A 14,511-nucleotide genomic window follows, 5' to 3' on the forward strand; every position below is an offset into this window, starting at 1 on the left:
CCCCACTTAAGCAGGAGAACCTATACCATTTCAGACAAGTGACTGTCTAGCCTCTTTTTAAAAATCTCCAGTGATGGAGCGCCCACAATTTCTGAAGGCAAGCTGTTCCACTGGTTAATTGTCCTCACTGTTAGGAAGTTTCTCCTTAATTCCAGGTTGCTTCTCTCTTTGATCAGTTTCCAACCGTTGTTTCTTGTCCTGCCCTCTGGTGCTTTGGTGAATAATGTGACTCTCTCTTCTTTGTGGCAGCCTCTCAAATACTGGAATACTGCTATCATGTCTCCCCTATTTCTTCTTTTCTTTAGACTAGCCAAACCCAAGTCCTGCAGCCGTTCTTCATATGTTTTAGTCTCCAGGCTTTTGATCATCTTAGTTACTCTTCTCTGAACTTTTTCCAAGGTCTCAACATCTTTTTTGTAGTATGGTGACCAAAATTGGTTGCAGTATTCCAGATGTGGTCTCGCTAGGGTTTTATAAAGCAGTACTAATACTTCGCATGATCTTGATTCTATGCCTCTGTTTATACAACCCAGGATTGTATTAGCTTTTCTGGCTGCTGCTGTATATTGCTAGCTCATAGTAAAGTGACTGTCCATTAGGACTCCAAGGTCCCTCTCACAGTTACTGTTTTTGAACTAGGTCTCACCTAATCTGTACTTATATCTTTGATTTTTCCTGCCTAAATGTAAAACTTTGCTTTTCTCCACATCAAAACTCATTTTGTTGGATAGGACCCATTGTTCAAGATTGTCAAGATCTTTTTGAATCCTGAGCTTGTCTTCTGGGGTGTTGGCTATTCCTGCCAGTTTAGTGTCATCTGCAAATTTGATGAGTTCCCCTTCTATTCCCTCATTTAAGTAATTTATGAAGATATTGAAGAGTATTGGGCCTAATAAAGAGTCTTATGGTACCCCACTGCTTACTTCTCTCCATGTGGATGTAGTACCATTGAGGACTACTCATTGAGTACAGTTTGTCAGCCAGTTACAGATCCATCTAGTGGTGATGTTGTCTATTCCACCTTTTTCTAGCTTACCAAGCAGTAGATTGTGGTCTACTTTGTTGAATGCCTTACTGAAATCTAAGTATACTATGTCCACAGCGTTTTGCTGGTCTACTAATTTGGTCACTTTATCAAAGAATGAAATAAAATTGGTTTGGCATGATCTGTTTTTAACAAACCTGTGCTGGCTACCTGTTATAATTTTGTTTGCTTCTAGTTGGTCGCAGATCTGGTTTTTTTATTATCTTTTCCAGGATCTTCCAAGGTATTGATGTTAGACTGATTGGTCTGTAGTTTCCTGGGTCTGTTTTTTTCCTTTCTTGAAGATGGGAACCACATCAGCCCTTTTCCAATCCTAGGTACTTCCCTGGTGCTCCAGGGTTTTTGAAATATGTGGTGCAGTGGTTCTGAGATAACATCTGCCAGCTCCTTCAGAACTCTGGGATGTAATCTGTTGGGTTATGTTGATTTATATTCATCAAGGCCAGATAGGTGTTCTCTTACCATTTTCTTGCTTATTTTGATTTTTGTTTCTAGTTTGTCTTTTTGTTTTTGGTATGTTGTGCTATAATTTCTTTTTGTATGAAGACTGATGCAAAGAATGAGTTAAACAGCTCTGCGTTCTCCTTATTGCTTGTTACTTCCTTGCCATCTTCTCTCTTCAGTGGACCTACAGTTTCCTTGACTTTTTGTAAGCATATGATTGTGATATCATTGATAGCATCTTGTCTTATTAACCGATGATATTTTTATATAATACTTAAGGTGTAAGCTCACTTTTAATTATTTATTGGATAATTCATTGTAGAAAAAGAATGGTTACAGATCATCAAATCTCTTACATAGTTTAAAAGGGAGAGATCCTGCAGTTGAGAAAAAAAAATACTGTGGGAAGTTTTTCCATCCTTTGGAGCTAAATCTATCTTTCTTAGATGGAAAGATAGTGTGAACAGATTTTAGAGGGCAGGCTTTCTGAATTCTGCTAATAAAAGCAAACAAGAATCTTTGATTATATGAGTGCTTTAACCTAGTTTATTGCAACCACCATAGTCAGAATTTAGTTTTTGGACGTGTGCTTTATGCAAGTTTTCTGCAATTCCTACTGCCTTTAGCAGTTTTTAGATAGTGATTTATCTATTAATATTTATGGCAAAAAGAGAGAGAAGGATGTTGTTATATGGTTTTATCATAATTCATTGGTTAAACTTCCTGTATGCAATTGCCTTATTCCAACAACTATTCTGTATTCATTTACCTAGTAAGTCCAATGTTATGCAGTGAGTCTTATTTCTGAATGAAAAAGCTTAGGATGATTGAATTTTAATTTCATGCAGTGCTAAAGTCTGTGTATTTATGAAAGAACCTGAGAGTTGATAAGCTTTCCACATATTTACACAAAGGAGCAAACTGAAACTTCTGGAGTTCAAACAAAAGAAAATACCTTTTCATTAGCATTCTGACCTTAAGTAAACAACATCAAATGCACTTTAGATAGTAGAACTTCAGTGATAGCCTTGGGGGAATCAGAAGAGGAACAGAAGATTAAGTTGGTATTTAATTTATCTTACTGAACCATGAAGGGCTTTAGTATCTGGAGAATGATTAGTAGTTGGCAAGATCCAGCTTTTCATGGTGATATTATGCAGGCTTTTTCTTGACCAGTATTTGTTATCTTCTGATACAGTTTAGGTTGTGATTTAAGCCCTGAAGTAAAGCTTCCTTACAACATTACTATTTCAAGTGATCTAAAATCTAAAATTGCCACAAGGAAGTTACAGAAAGAGTATTATTTTTAAAAATATGATTTCTAAAATTATTTTTATCTTCTTTGACCAATTACTAATTTATTCAAAAAATATTTAGGGCATATCTGAAAGACTCTTGGCTATTAGGCATTAGAAAATATCACTAACTTAACTCATCAGAGTTAACTCACTAATAATCAGCTTGTTCAGAAGAAGAAAGGAAATATGTAGGCTAAAAATTGGTCTGTGCTTCTTTATTTCAGTCATCTTTTCACATAACCTTTTTTTCTGTATTCTGCAAATTGCAGCTACAATGTTGTATGCTACAATAAGCAGGAAAAATGGGCAAAGAAGTAATTGGAGCAGAAAGATAGGAATACTATGGCTGCAGAGACTATTTTTCATTGCCTCTCAACTTTAACACAGCTATCATTCTGCTGGTCTTAACACCCTCAAACTCAGATGTTTTCAGATTTCATCTAGGGATCTTTTTCCAGCTTATCATCATTTGACATCAGGGAGATACTGTATATAATATATAGTATTTGTCCCAGAATTTCTACTCCCATACAGTATGTCTAATATGGACAAAAAAATAGCAATGCAGAAAACAAATCTTGTGTCCACAGTTAATATAGTATCTAGTATTATAGAGAGAAACACGGTCTTTTCAGTTCCAATGAAATTTGCACATCTTTTTCTAAAGATTTCACGAGTAGGCATCTTCATGTACATTCAGAATTCAAAAATCTGCTTGTATCTATTTAAAACAAAGCATGGCTGTTTGTTTTTAATTTTAAAAATCCTATAAAATGAATGTTTAGACTAGGCATAGATGTCTAGCTTTAGATCTGAATTTTTAGGAAAAGTAGAAACATATTTCTATAAAATAAGTGAATGATATAGAGATAGCCGTCAACTTATTACATTAATTCAGCAACTGTCAACCCTGAATGAATAATAGTTACAACTGGTCCTGAGTTCTTGCTGCCCCAGCACCCCTGTGGTCATATGATCACAATTTGGGTGCTTGGCAACTGGCTTGCACTTAGACCTGCTGCAGCATCCTGTGGTCATGATTGCTATTTGTCACATTCCCTGCTGCCTTTTCCAGAATGTTAATGGAGAAACTTGCAGGAAGGTCACAAGTTGCTCGGGTAAATCTCCTTCACCTGTGCACCCTTCCCCAGACCCTCTGCACTTTGCATCACACCAGTGACTTGCACACTTCTACATACCATCTCCAAGCCTCATTGTGCCCCTCACACATTCCTTCATGCCCTCTCTGAGCTTTGCCATTCCTCATTCTCACTCTGGCATGTCCCCATGCATCCTGGCTAAGCCTTGTGCTATTCCCCTCCTCATCCCCACCCCTGTCCAGCAGTCACCATCTCAAGCCTTCTAGTGCTCATGCCATACAGGCCTCTCATGAACTCTCCCCTACCTGCCCAATTGCAAGGGTGGGTGTGGGTAACAGCAGATAGGGAAAGGAAAGAGAGTATTCCATTCAGTGATTGCCTAGGCAGCTTCCAGAGCAGAGTAACCCAACAATAAGGCCACCACTAGTCACCCAAATCAAAGTATCTTGTATGCGGATAGATGTGTATGAAGATAACTCCCTAATTATACCATTTGTTCTACCTCACTGTTTCAGGCTGTCAGATGAATTTTGTGCCAGAACTTGTGGATTGCTCTAGTTCAGGGGTAGTCAACCTTGGCTCTTTTATGACTCGTGGACTTCAACTCCTAGAATTCCTGAGCCAGCTATGCTGGCTCAGGAATTCTGGGAGTTGAAGTCCACGAGTCATAAAAGAGCCAAGGTTGACTACCCCTGTTCTAGTTAATTGATTTTTCTAAATAGTCAAGGTGAACTCTTTATAGATCCATTTCAACAATTTATAATCAACCCTCAATCAAACTACTATTTCCAAAACCCAACAAAACCTAATTCTCTTTCCCATCTTGTGATTAATAAGCCAGAAGAGGTTTCAAGAATCTTTCCAAGAGAAGGAGATGAGTAGATAGGACCAATCCAGGTTAGCTGGAGTGAAAAATTTCTAGGATTCTGGAAGAAATCATGAGCATACTTCCAAAATTGGAAAATTTCAGATTATGCTGAAAATTTTGTTTTTATTTTAGATGCTCTTAAATTTCCACCTTGCATGAGCTTTTTTTTCTTTGTTTCATACATTTACTATTTGTACATTTTTACTTTTTCTTCTAAGCCGACCTCATCTGTGTTTCTTTATCCTGTTATGTGCTTCTTGTGCTTGCAATTTCCTTGCTTCCAATTATTAGTAAGCTGTCATTTTTAAACCGGCAATTGCGGGGACAATTTATTAAGTGAATAATATGTATATTTTGATATACTTCTGATACATACTGTATGTTTTTATATACTACGTATTTTATATTTGTCTTATAATTTTAATTTAATTCAAAAAGCAGTTGATGCTACTCTATAATCCTGGAAATCTATCAGATTTTAGCTTCAGTTTTTACATTCCTGAAAACTAGAAGTCATGTAGTAAATGATACCACTTTAAACATTGAGTCATTCACAAAAACACTGGCCTGCTTCACACATTTTACTAAACCATGATGGATATGCATCTTTCCAACTTGAAGGCCAAACAGATAATATTATGACTAAGCAATAGATATAACCCAAGCTACTATCAAAATGAAAATATTGTTGAGCTGGACTCTCATAAGTTTTCATCATTATACAGCATATGTTGCTGTAACAGGAAAAGTAATAAATATTGTACATACTAAAATTAAACTGGGGAATTAATTATTCCATGAATTTAGAGTATCTGCCAGCATAGGTTGGTCTGTCAGAGGCCACTATGATATTACACAGAGTAGATATAATGTATTGAATACACTATAGTGTAAAATGCTGGATACACAAAAGAACTGTATCTGTGGCTGGAGTTTAGTTAACAGTATTTTCTTTCTGGTTTGTTTTTCAATAGCATTGGACAACCAATTGGCTCCCATTATTGATGCATTTTTCTATTATTAATTTGTTACCTTCCCGATATGACCTGCCAGAAGCACCAACAATATTACACAAAAATATTAAGTCTTGATGACTTAAGGTGAATAGTTAATTCTAAATTCCTGTATCTTCTCAAAAGCCATTGACTGGTGCTATTCCATGTAATCTGTATGTAACCTGCATGTTACATTAATTATTGGGGAATTTTATATGCAGCAGCCATTTCCAACCACAATTTCCACAGAGCTAAATGATATAAAGGCAGACAATGGTTGCTGTCTCTGTTTGCCATCTCTTAGCCCAGGGCATCTTTGGAAATCCTGCATAGCTCTTTTCTGAACAACAAATAAACAAGAAAGCAGGAAAGTGATTCATTTGGAATCAGAATCCCCTAATCTAATCTTTTACAATTTTACTGGTATTTCTATTTCCACCTTCCTCATAGCAGTCCTGGAATAATCTGAACTATTTGTCACTGAAGTGATGACTCATAATTCAGGTTTTGCCAGTTGCTTATTTTCTTTTAATGTGATACATTGCTCGTTTTGAAGTCATATCCTCACACACTAGTCACTGAACAACAAATCCCCACAGGATCTAGAGCCCTTCATTTTAAAAAAAGCATCTTTTTGTTTTTACTGTATATTGAAAGATCATCAACATTTTCCCCAATTTCATTTGTGATTGGTTATTTATATTGGGGTCATAGTGTTGGCACACTTCACCTCCTAATGGTTCAATACTTATTTTCCAGAGTTTTCACAAAATAATGTTACCAAACAAACTGTACCGTACTGGCCTAATTCAAAGATTGTGTTAAGAACTGAAAACGTGGAATCTACAGGACACAGGCCAGTATTAATAACTGAACAGATGCTACTCATAAAAAGCAGGAGAACAAGCAATATTAAATTATGTCATGTTATAAAGATAATTTGATTACTATTTATTTGTTTCTTTTCCTTCTTTTGGAATATATACACAGACATGTACAGATTTCTAAATAGATTCTAACTTAAGACGTTTCCTTACTACTATAATAGATCTGAACAGTATCTCCCATCAACTTGAAGGATCCTTTTGATTTCCCTCCTTCAATCTGGATATACCTCAAGTCAACAATTTACACAAACATTGTACCAAATACAAAAGAACTAAAAAGAATCAGGGCACAATGTCTCTGTGTGATATCATTGTGGCCTCTGACAGACCAACCTATGCCAGGCAGGTAACTCATTAATAACAGGAAATTCTTAACAATGAGAGTAAATAAATAAGCCTTTCATTATGAAGCTTGCTGAATTAATATTTCTCCCTGCTGATGGATCAGCCAGAAATATTAGTTCTTCACATGCTGTTTTTCAGAAAAATAGCTACAGAATGAATGCACACACAAAATGATAGCATATCCAAATCTATAAACAATAGTATGAAATACAAATTATACAGTATTGTCATAAGAAAACAAGATTAAAAACCAGCTCTAATTACATATCTATTGCATTCATTGTCTATATATCACAAAGTATCACAACTGAGTGTAAGATTTAAAATATTCAAAGTCCCCTGGCCTTCTTCAAACAACAGATTGGTGCAAATGTGCATCCTTTCTCAGGGCTACCTGTTTACAACTCTTGGAGATGTATTCCTGCATAATTAGATTTGAAGAGAAGTCTTTAATTATTGCTTAAATTTGCAATCCTATATCAACTTCCCTGTGAGCAAGTGTTCAGTAATATTCTTTTTATCGATTGTGTTTGGGAGCATAGAAATATTAGAGAAAGGATGTGGATTTTGAGCGTTTGTTGCAGCAAGCTTTGATTTTGTTCTTATTAAACTTGATTTGAAGGAAAATTCCAGCTTTTTGGCATTCAGCCCAAATTGGTTATAGCAAAAATGGATGGGATAACTCGAAATATGACTCTCCGGTCTTTCCACTTTAAACCATAAAGTAAATATAGTATATAATATAAACTTATACTATCAAGTTATTCCTATAAATATTTGGACTCTACTTTATTACCTGTCATAGTGTGCAGACAGGATTAACCAACTGTTGTTATGGAGACAACAGACAGAAATACAGTTTCTAGGTGACAGTCTTTTTTTTTTTTTTTTTAACTTTTCAAGTCCCTTGTCTTTGCTGTTTGGGTTTATGTGTGTGTGTGTGTGTGTGTGTTTTGACTAGTTTGGTAATCTTTCATTTTTACTCATCATTTTATTTTAAAAAAGTAAAGGTATAAATTAAAGAAAACTAAGCAGGGTTGCTTATGCTTAGGGCGTGGATCAAATTGCAAATTCAGAACTATAGACTACAATGGGAAATCAAAAATATATTCCAGAAGGCAATGGCAAATAATTCCCTTACCTTATTAAGAAAGTTGTGCAGATGTGTCCATGAAACCACCAGAAGTTGAACCTGTTTTGAAGAATGTCTATGGAAATTCTCAATCATCCAGGTCATGGTTGTCCCAAATGTGCTTTTCCAAAAGGCAAACTGGAATTTCTTGGGGTTATTTTTTCCCCTTGAAGTTTTTGCTGAAGTTCTGAAGAAGCTTCTTGGATGAGAAGTGAAATGTTTTCAAGGACAAACCAACAACAAAGAAGTCCAGTTGTTTTAAAGAAGACTATTTTTAAATCAGATGTCCTCCAGACATATCTATACTTTTTTTTTCTTTATTGTCATAATGTTCCACATTTTCTCAGAGAACTCAAGGTGACTTTCTTGGGGGGGGAAATCTGCATATTTTATCCTCACAAGAGACTGACTGGCCTATATTAACCCAAAGTGCACTGTGGCTAGCAGTTCAGAACTCACTCTTTTCAGCCCATTAAGCATTCCTGTGCTTTGACAATTAGGACTCTCAGAATGCCCATGCAGTAAAACAAAGAAATTAGCTCAATGCATTGCTCACTGGTACCGATGTGTCCACATGGATTAATCTTTTGCCTAAGACATAACATTATCTCTGCTTTTTAACTTCCTCTACATTGTTACAGATGATTATGCACGTCATGTATAGATTGGTACAAACTAGGCCACAGTTTGTTAAGTCATAATTTATCGAAACAATCACAACTGATAAATGATGTAATAGAGTGTGCTAGGGTAGGTAACCACTAATCTCTAAACTTCTCTTTTGTGGCCTTTGCAATCTAATTTAGGATATTGTGTTAACTCAACCAAAGACAATTGGATGATTTTCAATGCAAATAAAATGCTATAGACTATTTAACATTTTTAATGAGAACTTGAGTGGGAGGCAGCAGCTTCATGACAAAACCTATCCCACCCAACATTTTACAATTTGGGTATCCTCCAGATGTGTGGGTTTCAGTTTCCAGAGTTCTTCAGCATCATAACCATTGCTTGTTGTTTTGAAAGTTGAAGTCCACACATCAAGATGGTACCAAGAAAGGGATGCTGGCCTATTCCATAGTCATTATTACTATTATTAAATTTATTTGTTGCCGATCTCACCATGGGGCTACTCTAGGTGGCTCACACCCATAAATGAAAGCTAAGAAGTAAAAAGGAAGTTTAAACCAAACAAAATAATCAAAAAAGAAAACAAAGAAAACGCATTGATATGACTAATAAAAAAGATGGGCGAGTGGGGAATGGAATGGAATGCAAGGTGATGGAAACATGTTGACACATGCACAGTGATTTCATAATGCATACTCTGCCCTTTTGTCCCTGCATTCTGACATCATGGCCTGTTACGATACTTGGTCCTTTTTGCCCCCCATTTAGCTTTTCTCTCTGCATTAGCTATATGAAAACACAAGAAAAAAAATGAATGGGCAGCATCTGCAACTGCCTGTCTGGAGGAACCCAAGATTCCACTTGAATACCATTGGCATTAATAAAATCACCATCAGTCAATTTCAAAAGGCAGCTTTACTTGGAACAGTTTACATCTTGGCATGATACCTTTAACACCAAAAAGCAACAACATCTGCCTATCTCAGGGTCCTTGGGAAGAATTTGATAGGTGGATAAAAATGTCAAATCCAGTCTAAACATCTGGCAGACTGCAACCAACCATAATAATGATTTTTTTGGGTTTCAGTGGAGGCACTGCCTTATTCAGACTTTGTGTGCAGTCTGGGTGTGTGTGTGTGTGTGGCTTTCCCTTGGACTCACAAGCTGTTATTTGAAAAGCAGGTGGCAGCTGTGGCCAGGGGTGCTTTGCACAACGTGCCTTGTGTGCCAGTTGCACCCATTCCTGGGTTGGGAAGGCCTACTCATGGTTACTTACGCCTTACTGTTGTCACTTCCCAGTGGACTAGTGCAAGGCATTCTAAACAAACAAACACGTAGTTATTCTTCTTAAATTCCTTCTTAAAATATATTTTAAAAGCCCTAATCCATATGCCAATAGGTTTGCCATTAGTCAGTCAGATTCTTGAAAAAAAAAATTAAACGCTATCGGATCCTGATTCTGTCTCGGGTTGATTATTTTTATCCCATATCAACGATATCCCATTTCACAGACAGAAGCCTTCCTGGGCAGCCCTGCTCAAACCAGGGTGCTCTGTTCCTTTAAGACGCTGCCGAGCCTGTTTTGTACTGTCTCTTTAAAAGGCTGTATCCTCTTGGTCCTAAGCTTTTGAGGAGCGCCATGGCCATTTTTTCCGCTCCTAGCCTTTCTTCTCTTCCTTTAATCTGATTAATTTTACCACCGTCCTACAGATTTAAAATAAAATTATTAAAAAAAAAAAAAAAAGGACGGCAAGATGGCTGAGATGGGCAAGGGAGTCACTGCAGGGAAAATAGCCAGCAACATGCAGAAGAAGCTCACCAGGGCCCAAGAGAAGGTAAGGAAAGGGCTGGCAGGAGAGAAAAATCCGGAAAATATAACGGGGAAGGCTCTCGGAGGCTAATCTAACCCGAGCATTTGCGGGGGGTCACTTCCTCATCTCCGAGAGGGAAAAAAAAAAGGGGGGGGGGTGCTGTTGCGATTGCTGTGGTTATGTGGAATACGGAAGGGGGGGGTGCAACCTAATACACCAGTCTCCAATAAACCCCCCCCCCCACGCCGTATGCTTCCTTTCGTTGACATTGACAGCTCAGCCACGTTGTCTATCTGCCTTCGCCTTCCACCACGTTACACCCGCCTTTTGGGGGGCTTTTTTTGGGGGGGGCTTTGGCTTTGGCTCTCTCTGTCTTTTTTTTTTTTTTGCACTCGCTTTGAGGTCCTGGTGCTGGGCAGAATGGGAAGGAGGAAAGATCCGCGGGCGGAAAGCCCCCTGCACCCGTGTTCCCAAAGACACGGGGGCGGGGGATGGGTGGGTGGGGGAGACCTCGAGACTGGGGAGGGGGACTTGTTTCCAAATCCGTATGGGGGCGATTGCGACGAAAAGCGCCAGAGGGGAAGGGTCGGAAGCCCGTAGTCTTAACACATCTGGAAAAAGCACCAGGTTGGGAATCTTGAGTTGGATTTCGATCGTTGCGATTAGAGTGTTGTTGTCTTTTTTTTTTTTTTTNGGGGCGGAGCGGCGAAGGTTATTCTAGGCGCCCGCTTTTCCGCACGTTGCTGTATAGATCAAAAGATAATCCCGATCATCCGATCCCTCTTTTTTTTTTTTTAGCCCTGTTTCATCGCGCGGGGGCGTCGGCAACGGGGGGTGGGAGGGGAAGGAAGCCCCCCCTTCCCCTTGCCGCTTTGGCGATCAGCGCTCGGAGCGAGGCAAAAATTAGGGAGAAAAGCTCGCGCGCTGCCTGACTGACGCAGGACAGCGACTATTTATGGACGCTCCGGACGAAGCGAGAGAGAGAATGAATGCGGCTCGGGGCGGAGCTGAGCGAGCCTCCGCTACCCGTTTTGGTTTAAATCTCAAACTAGTTCACCGGCAAGGCCTCGGGCACGGGATTAAGAACGGGTCGGCTGGAGGGGGAAAAAAAAAAGAGGGTGCTTCTTGTGACTGGTCCCCAAGACCTCGCCTCCAACACCTCCGAGCTCCGCTTCGTACACATGGGGCTGCCCTGCCAAAAGATCGCCGACCTTTTGAGGGTTAAAAACCGATCGGGCCGCGGCTAAAATTACGTCAGATGAAATGCGGGCGAGATTTCCCTTTCCCGTCTTCTGGTCTTGTCAGTTGTTTTTTTTTCACACACTCACACACACACACACACGCACACCTCTTCCTCTCTCCTTTAAGGTGCGGAGGCTTCAATTGCAAATTCTCCCTGGGGAATTTCCCCTGGAAGTGACTCTGGAGCGCGGCTTCTGCCTTGGGACTGCCGGCTCCGCCCCCGGGGGTTCCTTGCAGCCTGACTACCCGAGTCCAGGCTTCTCCACGACCTTTCCTGGCTTTGAAACCCGGGGAAAGCTCCGTTCCCCCGTCCCCCTTAGGTGTGAAGTGAAGGCTTTGGTGTCCTGAGCGGAGAGCGAAGCAATCCCGGCGGCTGCCAGTAAAGCCGGCTCTTCTCTTCCCTCCGCCCTTTTTTACTTTCCCCTTTTGACTTGAGGTGCGAGGTCAGGCCGCGAGAAGGGGCTTATTTGGGAAAAGCGGCTTTCTGAAGAGGCTCTGCGGGAGCTTAGGTTGACCCAAGTGAGGGTGGGGGGGGAAGGGTTGACCCAAGTGAGGGTGGGGGGGGGAAGGTGGCCGTGGGAGCCACCAGACTCGCTCATCTTGTGGCCGTGAAGAGGCTGCCTGCACCGGTCAGCCAGGGGGAAGGGCAGCAGAAGTGCTGCATAACGCTGGGAAGAGGCGGAGAAACCGCGCGCTCCGTTTTGATCTGGGTTGCTGGTTGTCTTTGGTTGGGCGACAAGCGGGTTGATTTTTCTGCTCCTTCAGATCTGGCCGGACGACAGATTGTATTTCACCGGCCGCCCCCATCCCAAATCTCCCAGCAGTAGTAACAAGCTTCTAAACTGCCTTTTCTTACACACTCTAGATTCCCCCCCCCCCCCGTCCTGGAAAGTCATTTTATGCCTGACATTCAATAAGGGCAGAATGCATACAGGGAGTCCTCGCCTTACAACAGTTTGTTTAGTGATCGTTCAAAGTTGAACAGCCCTGGGAAACGTGACTTATGACTGTTTTTCACACTTACGACCATTGCAGCATCACGTGATCAAAATTCAGATGCTTGGCAACTGGCCTGTATTTATGACGGTTTCAGTGTCCTGGGATCATGTGATCCCCTTTTGCAACCTTCTGACAAGCAAAGTCAATGGGGAAGCCGGATTCATTTAACAACTGTGTTACTAATTTTAACAGCTGCAGTGATTCACTTAACTGTGGTGAGAAGGGTTGTAAAAGCGAGCAAAACTCACTTAACAACTGTTTCTCTTAGCAACAGAAATGTTGGCCTCAATTGGGGTGATGAGGACTACTTGTATTTCACCACTGGAGCCCTCTCTCAGACCATTAGGATTAATAAATGGGAGCATGGAATTTAATTCACTACACTGTGTCTCTTGTCTCTATACCAGCTGTTGCTATTCAAGCCTTGTTTTGGGAGATCCAGGTTCAAATGTGCAACTATCTGAACTGTTCATTGGATGATTTGAAGCTATTTGGCTTTTGGACCTCCACAACTGCTGTAGTGAAATGATAAACACTAAACACTAATCCTGGCATTGGTTGAGTCTTATCCTGTTTTTGTTCACAGACACTTGACCATCCTGGCAAAGCCTAATAGACACCATGCAACTAACCTGGTAGAATAAGGAGGAAGTTTTCCTTTTCTTTTGGTTGTCCTATCACACTTTCTCCATCCCTTGGGCACTAGTCATCTGTTCAGGGTGTGACCCTGCAAGGCTTCTTGAGGCCTGCTGAGGATGGCCAGTATTTCCTTCCTGGAGATTTTCTTGCATGAAAAATCTTGGTTTGGGAAGGAAATAATGGGGAATTTCTAAATCTCACTGTCCAATTGTCCAGATGGCCAGGAACTGTGTTCACCCTGGAGAAAGACCTTTGCCAAATTCCTATTCATGATTTCATGCTTCACTTCTACCCTCCAACAGCAATGGGGGCAGGACTTCAAACATGAAGACAAAATGTATGTTTAGAGGTGTCTGGGGAGTAGGGAAGTGATGGCACATGCATCATGATTTCATTGTGCAAATGACATAAATTACACATTTATGCAATGATACGGTGATATGCAGGATATTATCATGACTTGCATTGGACTTCTCTGGATTTTTGTGAAGGGGTGATGTCTGTAAGCGCTAACTGAATTGACTTCAAACAGCTGTCCTTGCAGACAGCTGGCAGTTCCAGGCTCTCCTGCTTGTCTTGCAAAGGAATTTTGTGATTCCATTCTCAGCAGATGGGCTAGCTAAATATTAGAGGAAAGGGAATTGTAGTTTAACAACAGCTGGAGGGCTATAGATTGTCTGGTCTTGTTATAAACTATTTCCAGCAATAGAGAGGTGTTGGAAATTACAGTTACGTTAAGAAAGCTTATGGCATCTCTTATGGCGCAGTTGTGATCTGGATGACATGGAATAGATTGAGGTTGAATCCTGTCAAGACAGATTGTTTGTACATCAAAGTTTTCTGTCAGTTCTGGTGTTGTCTCTTGATGGGGATGATATTGCTCCTGAAAGAACAGATTCATGATTTAGTGAGCTAGAGGTGCCCAACTCTCTTTGATGTGCCAATTGCAGCCCTACCTGAAGATTTTGCAACAGTGATGCATCCTGCCATCATTGCTCACCTGAACTTTTGCAAAGTGCTCTGCCTGGGACTGCCTTTGAAGATCACTCGTAAGCTTCAGTTGCTCAGGAATTAGT

The 14,511-nt window shown here is 40.2% G+C and overlaps 1 protein-coding gene across 8 annotated transcripts in view; it reads left to right on the plus strand.

Annotated features, from left to right (window-relative positions):
• The first annotated feature begins 10,336 nt into the window (after positions 1-10,336).
• Positions 10,337-14,511, plus strand: part of BIN1 (bridging integrator 1) — a 118,764-nt gene continuing 114,589 nt past the window's right edge. For all 8 annotated transcript variants that reach the window (XM_015831245.1, XM_015831209.1, XM_015831202.1 and 5 more), the window contains exon 1: positions 10,337-10,579. In XM_015831245.1, the coding sequence (XP_015686731.1) occupies positions 10,499-10,579 (81 nt within the window). In that variant the 5' untranslated portion in view covers positions 10,337-10,498. The remainder of the gene's footprint in view (positions 10,580-14,511) is intronic.

The sequence above is a fragment of the Protobothrops mucrosquamatus genome, unplaced genomic scaffold (genome assembly GCF_001527695.2).
Source record: "Protobothrops mucrosquamatus isolate PMUCROS unplaced genomic scaffold, P.Mucros_1.0 scaffold_254, whole genome shotgun sequence".
In the NCBI taxonomy this organism is placed as follows: domain Eukaryota; kingdom Metazoa; phylum Chordata; class Lepidosauria; order Squamata; family Viperidae; genus Protobothrops; species Protobothrops mucrosquamatus.